This window comes from Strigops habroptila, chromosome 5 (genome assembly GCF_004027225.2).
Source record: "Strigops habroptila isolate Jane chromosome 5, bStrHab1.2.pri, whole genome shotgun sequence".
NCBI lineage: Eukaryota > Metazoa > Chordata > Aves > Psittaciformes > Psittacidae > Strigops > Strigops habroptila.
In genome coordinates, this window is record NC_044281.2 from 64,715,672 (window position 1) to 64,731,480 (window position 15,809).

The 15,809-nt window shown below is 40.3% G+C and overlaps 1 protein-coding gene across 4 annotated transcripts in view; it reads left to right on the plus strand.

Moving 5' to 3' along the window:
• The first annotated feature begins 8,480 nt into the window (after positions 1-8,480).
• TNKS2 (tankyrase 2) overlaps positions 8,481-15,809 on the plus strand; it is a 31,236-nt gene continuing 23,907 nt past the window's right edge. For all 4 annotated transcript variants that reach the window (XR_003991477.1, XM_030486567.1, XM_030486568.1 and 1 more), the window contains exons 1-3: positions 8,481-8,845; positions 14,795-15,019; positions 15,500-15,595. Coding sequence is in view for 3 of the 4 variants with exons in the window: in XM_030486567.1 (XP_030342427.1) it covers positions 8,644-8,845; positions 14,795-15,019; positions 15,500-15,595 (523 nt within the window). In the remaining variant the exon portion in view is untranslated. The remainder of the gene's footprint in view (positions 8,846-14,794; positions 15,020-15,499; positions 15,596-15,809) is intronic.

Below are 15,809 nucleotides of genomic sequence, written 5' to 3' on the forward strand. Positions count from 1 at the left end.
ATAACTGATTCAGCTCTTAGCCAAGGTGGGCTACACCTACAGGACTCCATGAGCTCTCTGCTAAAAACAAAGTAATTCTTCCCCAGAAGCTGGTGTTGCTGCGCTCCTAGATGCAAAGGGCAGTTTCTAGTTCATGCTCTTTATAAGGTGAATCCAGCTTTCCGGAGCTGCCCTCTCTGTTACCTGAGCAGATGCCAAATCAGAATAGCTCAGAAAATAAAATATTTTATTTGGATCCAAGTTCATTTTGCTAAAAGCCATTTTGGCTAAATTGGAGGATTCCTAAGACCTCCTGATGCTTCCCTACTGTGATTGTTCTGTCTCAGATAAAATGCTAGTAGCATGAGAGCAGGCATGTATCAGTTGTTCTAATAAGAGAAGTCTGCACTTCTGGTCTGCACTTTTGGATCCGAGGTCACTCAGATCTTTGCCACAGCAAAGAGACTGCTTTCAGATCACTTGATCTAGCTATAAAATGGGAAACTGGTATTTCCAACAAAATTATTAGATATTGTTATAGTCTCAAGTGCCTGAATAGAGAAGAAAGTCCCTGAGCCATTTGTGTACTCTCCTGTGTATGCTGTCCTAAGTTCTACAGTGCTCTGCACCCCTCTGAATACATGGGTGATACTAGAGACTTCATTGGCTGCATCAAACTAACTAAAATGATAAAAATAATTTTTGGCCTACAATTGGAGATCCCTAGTCACTAGCATGCATTCCATATATTTTTTTCAAGGAATATCATTTATCTTGAACAAATACAAATAAGGCCAACTTCTGTGCAGTGCTTGTCTGTTGCATAGGATTTTTGTTTACAAGATAAGAGGGCCACAAAAAATGGCTGGGTGCTATGTCATCTACACTGCAAGGGCTATTCTGGTCCACACTGAAGAGTTTCCATACATGGATAGTATCAAGAAAGCCAGCAGTAGAGCTGCTGCATGAGCTGTCCAGATAACAAAAAAAAAAAGGATCAACAGTGAAATAATTTCTGAAGAAAACCAGTTAATAACCTTCTGGGAGAAAGCTATTCCACTGTTACAGGCCTGTAGGGTATTTATTTTGTGTGCACATGTATTGTGTGCAGTTACAGCATTTCAGATGTCCTTGAGGCTTCAAGATCTTAATCATGCCCGCTACCTCCACACCCATCTAATCTTCCATTCAGCTGCTCTGTTTCCAGGTTTGAAATTGTTCTAGTTATGAGGTAGATCTGGAAAGTAAAATAAACTCTCACTGGGCACACACTGGTGAAGTGAGGTAGGAGATTCCTCCAGCTAAGTACTCTGAGATCCCATCTTGAAGGCCAAAGGGCCTGGCCACATGATGCAAAGAAGTGAAAAGGAAAGGGAGAAGGAAAACCACTCACTCTCCTGGAGGGACTCCAGAGTGATATAACCTGAGATATATTTAGTTTTAACCCCAAATAACCTTGCTGTTGAAATGACATCCTGTGTAATTTAATCTTAACAGCAATAGTTAGCACTTATATCACTCTGAAAAGTAGAAAGTGCCTATTTTTTAATTTCATAGAAATGTGTTTGGTCACCTCTAAAATACAAAAAGGATAACTTTTAAATACATTTCCTGGATAGCTAAAAACCCCCACTGACATAGAATTGCCCTGTAGACTCAGAAATGTTGCCATCTAAATTGAAATTTATCAGGTGTTAGGCACTGGCTGTACTGGCCAAGTACACAGCGGGTGCATGCTATGCAAAATAATCACAGTTCCACGTGAAAGAAAAGCATTACTATTTACTATTTTTAAGCAGCTGCATTATATCACTGTGTAACCATGATCTTGAGACTGACCCTAAGGCAACATTTCAACAATCAAAGTATGTTAGATACAAGAAGAAAACCAGTCATTTTCTGGAATTAATGGAAAAATTACTCTCCATAGATCAAGAAAGACATAAGTTTCAAGAAAGACATAAGGCTTTCTATAACCTATGGAGAAGAAACATCTCAGTTACTTATAAAGAATTGCAGAAAGAAGTGGATCACAGAAGTAACCTCAGAATAAACTGCTTGAATAAAGTGCTTATTACTAGAAAATACGTAATCCAGAAAAAGGTTTTGTATGTACGCAAATGAATGGTACATGGTCCATTTGTTTACATCGTTCAACTGTGATAAAAACAATACTTAATTTTCTAATATTTTTTCCCATCCTTTAAATATGTAATATTGGCGATAAACAAAGTCTACCAATATACTAACTCTTCTTTCAATTAAGAAGTCAATTTAAAAATTGCTTTACTCATGTTTTTTTGTGTGGCACTGATGCCCAAGAGATTCTACTTTTAAAACATTTTAATTGCTATTTTTAGTAATCAGTTGAAAGAGAAGTGATATTTGATAATTCTGTGAACCTGTATGTAAAAGGTAATCCATGTGAAAGTACAAAAATCACAACAGTTAAACAGTTTGAACTTTGGTAACATATCAGTATTTGTAGCTGGTAAGGTCTCTTTGAACATAATATTAATAATCTGTCAATGAATGGAAAATAAAGATGATTCTTTTCTTGCAGCCTATGTAGACAAACCACCAAAAAACCCTCTGCTATAGATCAGGAGTTAGTCTGCTATCATGTTTCAGAGCCCATCCTTGTGCTAAATGCTCACTGAATCTTTGTAATGATATACTATAGTGTAAAATCCAATACATCGTTTGTATACACCTGTGAAACTGGTAGATTTTTATCTTGCACGCACTTAGCCGGGTAATACATACAAAAATAGAGACCTTCATGGCAGAGTCTCAAAATTAAGCCTAGTTAATGACTTTTAATTTAGTTTTGCAATTTAGTTAGCTCTTAAGATAGTTCAATCATAGAATTATTTTAGAAGTTTTTGGCTACCCACGGTTTTCTGTTTTGTTAGGCCTGATTCTGTCTTAAATTTTAGGTATAACCAGCTGTTGTGGTGCTTTGCTTTGATCTGAGAGGTCTGATAAATAGATTGTGTTTTCAATTTACTCATGGATTAGCCACTTAAATGCAGTGTGGCTGCCCACTCTGCATTCAGGTAGGAATGCAAATATGTTTACCTGGTAAATGTCTGAGTCTCTTGAGATTTATCTGCTACAGGCAAAAACACCTTTGGATGGAGATTTTAAACACTGTTTGCAGGAATATAAGAATTGTTTTAATGAATCACAAAACTCTCTTTCTCCAGGAATATCTCTTGCAAACTGTACTAAAACCTTCTTGAAACAGTACTACTTGTTACAGTGAATTATTAGATGTTAGAAAAATCACCCCAAAGGAGAAGTTTCTAGTTGTCATGTGTTGGTTTATCTCTGTGAAAAGTTATGTTAGCAGGACAAAACTGTGTTCACTTCTTACAATCCTCTAAAAATCCCAACTATTTGTTTTTATTGGTTTTTACCAACAATTTGTGACCATTAGAGTATGATTCCAATAACCTTTTGAACCCGTTTCCTACTTCTGTCACTCAGTTAAAAATCTACATAAATATTCATGGTAAGATTTTAATGTTTTCATATCTGATTTTAATACTGCTGTAATGACATTCCTTCTTTTCATCACAATTCCTCTTCTGAATCAGTGCCATGGATTGCTTTTCAGTAGGAGCCTTCCATTAGAAATACTGAAATTCACTGTATTTGATCATTATTACTTCATGGTGAAACTATAATTACTGCTTGAACCAAGTAACTGCATTGCTCAGACTTAAGTCAAGTTCAGCCTCTTATTTTTTTTCCCAGACTGTGAAACTAGCTGTTCCACGAAGCCATCATTTGAATTGTTGAGAAATTGCCTCTCAAAAACATCTTGCCAATCAATGTGCAAGTAGTTGGAGTAGTACACTACCACTTAAAAAAAAAAAAAAAATCATTACATTTACTCACTTCTTTGATTTCTTTCACACTGCATACTCTGTATGGTATTTACATTACGTACTATTGGCAGCAGTTTAGGTATCCAGATTAAAAGCATAGGCTTCTTATACCACCAATGGAGAGATAAAGTGCTTCAAAGGGCAATTAAGAGTACATCAGTGAGAAACCTGCCCGCTTTGTTAATTACTTGGAGGATCAGGATGCTTCTGATAAATGCACAGGACAGATGGTGAAGATGCCTGAACCCTCCCCAAAGTCTGGGGTTGTTTTTTTTTTCCAATTGGGATAGGAAACTAATACTGAAATTTGTTCAAATAATGTCACTGGAACTGCAATTTAAATGCGTGGAGAATCTCTCACTATTTCTTGTTCCCCTGAAATTTTCTCCCTCTAAGATGATTTTTCCAAGAAAATTACCATTTCCCATCTCAGTTATAGATAGATTATAACCTAAATAGCCCACTATTTTTTTCTTTTGATCAGCTTCAGAAAAGCTGAATATGTCATGGTTGGACAGACATTCTAGTTTACCTTTATTTGCTTTTAGCTTTTCATATTATTGTACTTATTTGAGACGCAAATTAACCTGTTTTGCTTGCATCCCTAGTCAATGGCCTAGTCTTTGGCCCTCCTGTGCCTCTGCTGCTTGTGGCTTTCTTCTTAATAACAAATAACAATTTCTCAGGTCTCTGCCATGTTCCCATGCTGGCAGCCCACATAATTCCATTTTGCATATGTGGAGTCTATGCTTTTAAAACAGCTCTCTGTCCTCTGACGTGTTCCAGGCACTACAGAAAAACAAAAAGCTCTCTTTAAGCCCTCTAGACATGTTTCTGTCTATCAGTCGTTGACAGCAAAACTGGAATAATTTTAAAGAAATCACAAGGGTCCTAGACTAAAGGCCTTTTAGAGGCTTTTTTTCCTGTGTAACCTCAGACACTTATCTGTGATCCTGGTGTCAAGATCAGAAGCTTCTACCACCACTGAGAAGAACCTTCTCTAATGCATCATGTGAACTGCTGTCTCCACAGCTGGTCACCAAGCTGCTGAACAGCTATCTTGGTTGCTGCATACAAGGATACAGAATTTTGATAACTAAGTTACCTATCGTTACAGCTTGTCAACAACCCGCAGTGTATCCCCATCTCCTAGAGGGACCACTTGGCCCTGTATTTGCTCTTCTCTGCAATGGTCAGTCTCTCAGTGTTTCACTCTCTCAAAGTCTCCTTTCATTTACTTTTTTTTTTTAATCCCTTATAATTCCAAAACATTTTATATTTATTCCACTTTACCCCCATCTGCTGGTAAAACAAAGCTGGCACATGTAATATGCCATTGACTACAGATGAGTGACTGGCAGAGAAAAGGAATTGGCTCCTGCTTGTTTAAGATGAGTCACCAATGTCCTTGATAGATGGGATGGGAAAGGGAAAGGAATGGGAAAGGGAGAAAGCAAGTTCCTTTATAAATCTAATTGTACAGCCTGTACTGCTTTGATTTTGCAGCGAGCTCTTTCTTAAATTGATCAGCCTGTCTTTTCATTTAGAAAAAGTAGCTTGCACTGAGGAAGTTTCTATTTATCATTTTAAAAATTTAGTAACTAAACAATAGACCATTTCTGCTTCTCTCCACAATTAGCTCTTTTCTTTATAGGCATGTATGTACAGCATTAATTATTATCGGTTGGGGTTTTTTTCCCAAGTCTTATCTGAAAATGCTTCAAATTGAATAAATTTTAAATCATTCTTCTTTCGGAATAAGCTAAATTTCTGAACACTTGAAATGTCATATTAATTCTAGCATTTCACATTGCTTCCAAGAGCAAGGCAAACCATTGCAGGAGCCAATTAGAGCTGAGAAATGCTCATAAAATGAAGGGCTGACAGCTAAAAATCCTAAATCCGATGTACTGTCTTGCAGAGTGGCATGGCCAATGTCTCTGCCTATAAGCAAACTTTAATCTCCTAAGCAGAAAGAAAAAGGGTTTATTTTTAAGGCTAACTTAGTCTTTGCATACCTAAAACAGTCCCTCTTTTCCTCCTCCTCCTTTTCTGCCCTCTAGCGACCAACCAAACGTGTTTCTAACTAAACTAGTAAAGCACACTTCAAAAACACTTTCAGGTATCTATTAGGCCAGGTTATGCCACTAACATAGATGAACTGCAAAGGCAGAGGTAATGGCTGAGCGCCTCTGGTGGTGGTAACAACAAGTGGGTTAAGACACCCCTGCTTCCTCTAGAAAAATCCCTACCACATATATTGGATGGGATTTGGCATTGTATTTCAGCTGTGGTTTTCTAACCATACTGTTGAACAGAAGGCTGAAGGAAAGCACTGGATTTTACAGGGTATTTCCCCCCCCCCAAAAAAAAAAAAAAAAAAAAATTGTTACGTGAATCTCAAAAGTTAGTGTGAAGCCTATTAATACACCAATCCTAAAATATGCCAAGAGTCTTTGATTCACTGAACTGAAGGCTAATCGAATCCTGCTCCTATAGTATAATATTTTTTAAACTGTTTTCCATTCACAGACGCCTGCCAAAGTTTTACACTCAAGCTATCAGGAAGCCATACTAGAAAAGGAAGTCAGGCAATAGGTAATTTAGAACAATAGTATCTTTTTGGTATAATGATGTGGAAAGAATTGGTAGTTTGTTTCTTTTAGATCATGTTCTTTATAATCCTGCCCTTTTTCTAACTCAGATAATTTTTTCCATTAGCATTTGATATATGCTTTTGCCAAGAAAAGAAAAAAAGATTTTTATACTGAACTAGTGAAATATTGCTCTAAACTTCTTTAGAAAACCTGGAGAGCAGTATGTGTTTGTATTTACACTTCCACAAACTTTCAGATACACGGTCCCTTCTTCAGTCTTGAAATGGAAGCAGCCAACTTAATGCATTTGCTACTTCTGCTGAAGGCCTGAAGAAGGGTTTATGAACTCAAAAGCTTGTATATATTTTCCAGCTATGCTAATGGGGCTAATAAAAGATACAAACCCAGGTCTTGTTTTCAGTCTGTGGAGCCTGTATGTAGAAAGAGCAGTTTTCAACATGCATACTTTGGAAAAGTTGGGAAAGTCTGAGATGGCTGCAGGCCTGTGAGCCACATTTGATGACAGTTTATGCTGGAACATTATGGCCACATGCAAAGCAGCAGATGAATTATGTATGTGTGACAAAGCTGGAAGAGACTCTGGTCATAGCCTGACTCTTCCCTGCCTGCCAAGCACAGCTTGTCATTTTAGAGGTGATTGAGAGAAAAGCCAGTGGGATTACAGAAAATACATAACCAAGGCAGCATGTGTTTGTCAAAGCACACACGTTTTGTCCCTGTGCTGGCTGCATTCTTCTGTCACACTTCAGCTGTGGCTATGTGTAAATTAGCAAACTGAACAATGTCAGGCCATTGATACAGGCATTGGACCTTGACCTGTTCCTGTAGCGCGGGTTCGGCCTGGTACAGCTAGTAGTCTCCCCCAAAAAATTCCTGGGCACAGTTTAGGCATTAGCATGGACCAGGGACAGTCAACTTAGATGTAACTGCCCTGTTTCAGAGACAAGGATGTTTAACAGAATGGAAGTGACTAAACGGTACAAATTAGTAGCTAGATCTGTTTCCTGGTTCTTAAGCCACATTTAATTTGCTAGTATAACAATTTTCTGCAAGTTCAATTGAGTTTGGAGGCACTTACCTTTCCTGCCTTTGGAACAGGAAGCTACTGACCCTATTCAACTACCTTTTCCAGTGTGTTTTATTATGACATGAATGGAAAAATACGTTTCAAAATTACCGAATGAATCCTCTTCTAGTTAGTCCCATCTAGGCTCAAGCTTCCCTATCACGGTTGTATGGCTTACAAGAGGGAAAGAGATGCTGTTGTCTTCCAAAACCTTGAACTGGCAAAGTCAACTAACAAACAGTATAACTAAGTAAACTATGTAATTTATATTGTATATTATTTCATAGAAACTATGCAAGCACTTAACTTCCTTTTGAGCAACATATGAAGTTATTAGCACCAAAATGGTCTTACACATTTCACAGGGAAAAAAAAAAAAAAAAAGAAATCCCTCAATAGTTATCAATTCCTAATTACATTTAATTGCTATAAGCAGCAAAGGAACATTTCTGTTCTTCTGGGACAAACTGCTAGTGCTGTGTTTCTGTGCCACAGTTCTTCCCTTAAAATGGAGCGGGCAGCAGGTTAAAGACAGACCGTGTGATAAGTAGTGTCTTTTATCTTGCTTCCTCCCCGTCCTTTAAAAAGTGTACTGCAAGACTGTCTTACATTAACAGGAATCCAGTTTCAGATTGTTCCCGCAGCACTAAGCGGGGGACCGAGGAGCAGACGGGGACAACACTTTGAGACACGAGGAGTTCCGTGAAGTGCAAACGGCCACCAGAGCGGGAGCCCCCCGCCTCAAGCACACCTCCCGCAGTCCGGCCCCGGCAGCACCCCCCAGAGCGCAACGGGGGCGCCGGAACCCGAGGTAAGGACTCTGCGGCCCCACGCACCGCTCGGAGCCGCCTGCAGGCGGCGCTGCGCATGCTCGCTGCGACCTCCCGCGCGTGCCCGGCCACCCGGGGCGCCTGCGCAGCGAGGCCGGCAGTGGTGCCGCGACAGCTCCGCCCGGATCCCTCCGCCGCGGTGCGCCGGCCCTAGCGCCCCGCCCAGCAGAGCGTGTGCAGGCCTGCCGCCGCGCAGAGCCGCGGCCTGGGAGCGGGGCGGCGGGGACTGCTCGGCCGCCTCCGGGGGGCCCGGCATGGCGGGGCGGCGGTGCGCGGGCGGGGTGGCCGCCTTGGCTGAGGCGCCGGGCTGCGGCGCGGCGGCGGAGCCGGCGCGGGAGCTCTTTGAGGCCTGCAGGAACGGGGACGTGGAGCGGGTCAAGCGGCTGGTGCGGCCCGAGAACGTGAACAGCCGGGACACGGCGGGCAGGAAGTCCAGCCCGCTGCACTTCGCCGCAGGTACCGGCCCGAGGCCGCCGTTACCGCTTCTGTGGGGGAAAGGGGGAGCCCGGGGGAGAACCCCGCCGGGGCCAGGCCCGCTGCCGGGCCGCGCACCTCCGCCTCGCTGTCGGCGTGGGGCGTGGGCATTGCCGGCCCGGCCCGCGGAGGGGCCCTGCGTTGCGCTGTTCCCCGCGGGCCCCTCCGTGGGGAGGGGGTCTGGGCCCTTCGCCGGCCGCCGTGTGCGGCCTGTGGGCGTCTGTAGGTGCGACGCCCGCTCTCGCGTGGCTGGTTTGATGTGACCCGCGCGGTGGTGGTTTTGCAGAGGGGTGCGGGTGGCGTCTTGCTTCTGCTCTGCTTTTCGTTATTTGTTTATTTAAATGAACCTCAGCTGGTGTTGAGGACATCTGGACTGGGGTTTAGACTGTTCGTGTTGTGGCATGTGAGCTCTGACAGGTAACATATGCCCCAGGTGCTGTTTCCGTTGATTTTAGCAGGCCTGCTCATCTTTAGAATTTCACCCATGAAGGGTGCTTGCATTCTTATCGTTAACAAATAGACTTTGTTAATTCGGGCCTTAAATGCGCAAACAACTGACATCACAGAACAACTGCTTTTGCTGGCAACAGGCCAGAGGATTGTATCCCACCTTTTCAGACAAAGACCTGACTGTGACTGTTGTTTTCATGTTTGTTTTGATTTGATTACAGCATTGGATGTAGAACCCCAAGGCTGGCAGGCCACAGAAGACGACAGCTTCTTTTCAGCTAAACAGTATGGATAGTAATAAAGAACTTTGTTTCTTTACTCAGTTGTTTTAGAAAAGGTTTCTACTTTAGGTGTCCTTTCCAATAAGTGTAACACGTCTAAGTTCTTGAAGGTCTCTTCAGGACAGCTGCATTTCACAGATCTAAGAAACTTGGTCAACAAGAGGGCCCAGGAGACAAAATATCCTGTCATAGGAAAACAGTTCTGCAGCTATCTTTTTATATACAGCAATCTTGCCTATTCACTTGTAAACGCTGAACTTCTAGACAAATGGGTACATTTTACAGCATTCTGGAGAAGTGAGGGGGTTTTTTGGGAGTGCGGGTGGTGGGTTGGGTGTATAAGGAGTTCCTCATGCAATATAGTGATCTAGTTTCTCTCTCTGGACAGGAATAATCTGTCTTGACTTTAAAGAAGTCCTGGTCTATAGAGAGCCCTTTTTTTAAAAAGGGCATAGCAGTAAGTTCATGTAGTTTTTAAACCTCCAGTGTTAAACAGGTTGGTGTGTAAATAAGAGGCAGTTGCCATGCTTGTGTCTGCTTCAGGCTTAATACAGAGAAATTATATAAATACAGCTCTTCTCACAAGACTGTAGGAGATGCCAAAAGTTCCTGGTTAACATGTGACATAAAATACTTGTGTAATTTCTCAATTTAACACTGCTCCCCTGCTTCACGTAAAACTCTGCTGTTGTCAGCCTACCTGTGATAGGCTCAATGTGAAAGATGGACATAAGTAACTCTTGGATTTTGGGCTTATTGTTTTTGCTTTGTTTTGCTTTTACCCCATTATTCATAGTTGGAATAATAGTAGCTTCTTTTGTTTTCTGTCTCTAAAGGAATTACCTTCCAGGAAGTAAAAGCAAAAGTGTGTTGTATTCTTGCTTTGTTTAGCCTAGGTGGCTAGGTGTTCTCAGATGATGCATTACAAAACTTCTCTGACTAGTTTCATTCAGCTTCAAGACTTGTTTTGTGGAAGAGGCGGAGCTGAAGTATGCAGATAGGCTTTTCTATTGGCCTTTTTGTCTTTTTTTAGTGGCATTCTGGGGTTTGAACTTGGGTTCCAGTTTTTAAGTCTTTTCCCAGATCTTACCTAGCAATTTAAAGAAATAAAACAAATTCCTCTTTTTCCATGCGTCATTTTGGAAAGATGGATTTTAAAATATGTTAAAAGTATGTATAAGAAAATACCGCAAGCTCTCCCTGGGTGTGTGTCATTATTAGAAGTAATACATACTGGCATCTTGGTGAAGGTTGCCCTTTGGATTTTGCAGTACACAATTGTGTGTGTGGTAGATAGGTTGTACTGAAGCTTCAGTCAAGAGCCCACCACCCTTCACAACATCGTAGGCTCAGTCCTCTCTCACCATAAGCTGCATATACTTCAAGTCAATCCTTTTCACCACATTGTATGTTAAACTGGAAAGTATCACAACGGTTTAGGGACTTGGCAGGAACCAAAATGCTCCTTCTGCAAACTAAAATTCATTGAAAATATGAATGCCTGGGGGCAGGAGAGAAGAATTGGAGTTCAGCTGTTTCTGCTAGGTTTTCAACCCATCACAATTAAGTGAATGTCAATTATGACACAACAGTGACTATATTTTTTTTTTTTTTAATTCATATGCTGCTACGAGTTGCTACTGTGATTAATATTCGGGATTTGTTCCCCAAAAAGTTACAAACTTTTAGCTGACAAGTGCAGTGAGCTACTCAGCTGTCATAGGTGGTAGAAGAATGTTGGCTGGAGGACCTGAGTAGCTTTTCTGCTTTGAAGCAAGAAATAAAGTGTTCATGATGTTCAGACAGTTTTCCTGGACATTTGCAAGCTGTGATACTATTTAGTTGATAAAAGCTCAAAAGCCAAAAACAATCCCACAAAACCCCCACCCCTTAAAACTGACAGTGTTTGGTTTTGGTTTTGTTTTTTTGTTTTGTTTTAAGAAAAGTGTTAAAATAACTTTTGCCTCAGTGGACTAATGGCAAAGAGGAATTGTTACAGTAGACAGTGGCTCCCTTTCCTGTGTGAAAGGCTGTCCCCTCTTTCCACTCTCAGTGAAAATGAGAGGAGAGGGAGACCATCATTTGGAGTTTGGCCACCTCCTCTGTACACATACACCCTTTAGAAAATAATGAGGAAATGCTTCTCTTCCCATATATGGTGCCCTATTATGCAGATGCTTCCACAAGGAAGTAAGGAATCCCAGCTGTGTACTCAGTGCTGAAACGAAGTTACAAAGGTTAGTGTGATGCAAATGATCCTGTCTCTACATTAAAGTAACTACAGGTAGTTTAGGGATGTTGCTATACTTAGGGTATTTTCCAAGTGGATGCAGGCTTTGAGCAGAGAGAAGGTATGTGTTGCTCATGAACTGTGCCTGTTTGAACCTATGTACAAAATAGAGGGCACTGAGGTGAATTCTCTCCACCCATAATGAGGTTTACTACAGCTGATTTTCGGTTATGGTATCAGTTCCCGCTAAGGTGGGCATTTTACATTCAAAAACATGGCTATACAGCAAAGCTTTGAGGGACAGGAATGCCTTCTGTACAAGAATGAGTGGTTTGTCTAGCAGAGATCTGGACAGAGAATTTGACCAGAGGCTTTTCTAGTATGACTAAAGTAGTTCTGGAAAATATTTTTTGATACTGAAAGAAGATACCAAGCAGTCTGTCATCAAATAACAGCTTTGGTGATGTGTTTGCAGGGCTCTGGCACTTGTGAAAAGTCACATCTAAGTAGATCCTTAAATAATGTAGCAAATTTTGAGTATGCATGCAAACTAGAAACAGAATTTCTTGAAATTTTGAAGACATAAGAAAAAAATCTGGACACATTTATGAAAAATAACCTTATATGTCTTAGTTATGAAAGCTAAATTTAAGAATGAGAAATATGCTGCATATAATTTACTGTATAGACAATGTGGCTGCATGGGTATATGTTGTATAGGCACTTATTGTGGTTTTTTGGCAGCAGAAATATGTATGCATGTGCAGTGAATATGGCTTGCTATGCCTGGACAGATAAATTGTTTCTGCACAGACCGTACATCTGATCCAACTTTCATCCCAGTTGTGCTGAGCTCCTGTTCTCTGTCAGGATAGGCAAGGTGCCTTCTGTTTCTTAAAAGATGGGTAACTGCAATCTTGAGACTCAGAAGGGAATTTGCTATAAACTATGGGGTTCTATTGTAGTCAAGGTACTAGCAAGCTAAGATTTGTATTGTTGGTAATGTACTTTGAAAAATCGAAGCATGTCACCAGTATAGTCTTGTGACTGTTACTTGAAAATACCGTGGAGTTAATTCTGGGATTAAAAATTTTCATATGAAATTATTTTTATAATAATCAGAAGTCTATGGGGAATGTGGTTCCTTTGCCAGGCTTTTGAGAGAAAAGAAGGAAATACAGAATTTTAAAAAGGCTTTTCTGAATACCTTTCCTGGCCTCTTTACCTGTGGCATATACAGCTTCCATACAAGATCTCTCAGAAGGTAGGATCCAGAAATAGCCTAATAATGGCAATGTTTGGTTTTTGCAGTTTGAATAGTGAAGGTGAAAGTGCTTCTTACTCCAGGATTTCAGTTGCTGTCAGTTTGGAAATAGCTGGGTTTAGTGAAGAACGTGCTATGAAAACGTTCAATTGCAACTTAACTAAAATTGAAAACTTTAGTTGTAACCAAAATCCTGGCACTTCTCTCATGCTTCTGTGACTTTCTCACTGAAATACTGTGTAGTTACTGGAATAAACACTACTTCTAACTTGTGGTTGCAGGCATCTATACCTACCGACCTTCCATGGATGATTTGTAACAAAGTTTAAATTTGCTGCATTCTGAGCATCACTGTTTTTGACAACAGTGTGATGATTCCCTCTGAGGAAAGAGCTCAAGGCTTAATTTTCACCCAGTTCTTCAGGTTTGCAACGCAGGTATTTAAAGCAAGGAACACCAGCCAGGTCCTGCACGCACGGGTTATTTCCCAGGAGGCACTTGGCACAAGTTGATACATACCCAAATACGGCTCTAATGTGCCCTAATAATCCCCAAGACCCAAAGAGACCTTCTTGAAACCTCTGAGGGATTTCTGTAGGCAGTGGCCTTTGGAATGTAACCAGATGGACCTAATGGTTGCAAGCAGAAGTCCTAGGTCATTCTGGCCTCTTGTGAAGATACTAGAGAAAATGTAGATACAGTTTGATGTCCTGATTTATCTGCAGTTACATAAATGCACAAGATACAGCTGAAATTAAACATTTGTAGTTGTAGAGTTGTTTTATAAGAGCAGCTACCTTATTTGTGATATGTTTCTAGCTCCAAGTGTACAAGCAGGTGTATTTTTTTGCTGTCCATTAACTTGAATGACGAGTTTATAAAAAAAAAAATGCCTCAGTGTATAACAGCACTTTTGTGCTTCAGTCATGATCAAATATTTATAATCATTTTAGGCATCACTGAAAATAGGCATTATAAATATCTTTAAATTACAGTTGTGCATACTCTCATAATAAATATCTTGAATAGAGCATGGTTTCAGATAAACTTTCTATTATCCCTAAGGGTTTGCTTAAGTGGTCATTTCTAAGATGGAAGTGATGTGTGCATTATGTTAATTATTCCTCAGAAAGCAAATAGCCATGCTTCTAGTTTGAACCTGACAGCAGTGCTGCTTACTTGCTTTTTTGAAAATATAATCAATGTGTTTCTCTAAAACACTTTGCATGTTTTGGGGTCTTTTTTTAAAAGCTTAGAATATGAATTGGTCATGCTTGGCTTGTAGCCAGTCTTATCCTTACTGCTCCCAGGGCTCATCTATTGGTCCATCCACAAACTGGCTGTGGGTTGGCAGAGCATGATTTAAAATATTGTTTGGTTTAATGGCAATATAAAATAACTGAAAGAGGTTTTGTTGTCAGTGTTTTGTTCTTTTTGTTATGTTTTCAAGAAGCTGTTGATTCATTGGAGCCCTATCAAGATATTTATTGTTCCAGTAATCTTGAATATCATTTTTCTATTTATTTTAGTCTAATTTTGGATGGCTTCAAACATCTTTAGTGTATACATGCACTTTCAATAAAGAATGCCAGTTGTGATTGTTATTTGGAATGGTTACTGTTATTTAAGTTTGTTGTTTTAATCTGCGTATGTAAGACAGGGAATTCTCTTACACGTGACACATTTCCTCCTTTTATCTATTCCAGGTTTTGGTCGGAAGGATGTAGTTGAATATTTACTTCAAAGTGGTGCCAACGTCCACGCGCGAGATGATGGAGGCCTTATTCCTCTTCACAATGCTTGCTCTTTTGGTCATGCTGAAGTTGTCAATCTTCTCTTGCGGCATGGTGCAGATCCTAATGCTCGGGATAATTGGAATTACACTCCCCTTCATGAAGCTGCCATTAAGGGCAAGACAGATGTCTGCATTGGTAATTTTCTCCCACACTTGCTGTGACTGGGTCATTTCTTTTCACTGTGAAAAGTCAAGAACCTTTTAAAGACCATTTTTATTCTATGAAGCCATGGCTGGTATAAGGATTAAAACTAAAAATCTTTCATAAACTTAAATTCAGATGCCAATTTTGTAAGAAACAAGTTGAAGCTGATGTGAAGTAGCTGCTCTTTTTTTGGGTCTGTCAGTCACAGTCAGCTGAGATTGCTTCCTGCCAGTCTGTGATTGTTCCATTTCTGCTTTGCTTTTTTCTCATAAAATGTGTCTAGGCATTTTTCACTAATTAAACTGTTCACAGGTGACATTAAGGATTTCTGATGCTAAAAATTAGTGAGGGGAAATTAGGATCAGTAACTGGATGTTTTCTTTTGTTGCTTGTGGCTTAGAGTAATGATAACATCTCATAGGCTTTGTCTTGTAGAATTGTTTTCTTATGGAAAACTTTGGCATTTTGTAGTACTGCTGCAGCATGGTGCTGAACCAACCATCCGGAACACAGATGGAAGAACAGCTTTGGACTTAGCAGACCCGTCTGCAAAAGCAGTGCTGACTGGTAAGGGATAATCTTTAGATAACATTATGACTAATAGCAGTCAAATGAATATAATACAGTATTTGGGTTTTGTTTTTCTGATATTACTTTAACTTCTCTCTGTTTTATAATTCTAAATAGAAATTCCCATATGGCCTTCATTGTGTCAGTCATGGGATGTGTTCTGAATAAATAGTTTATTGTGCTAATTCAGTAATGGACTGCCAGATTTCTA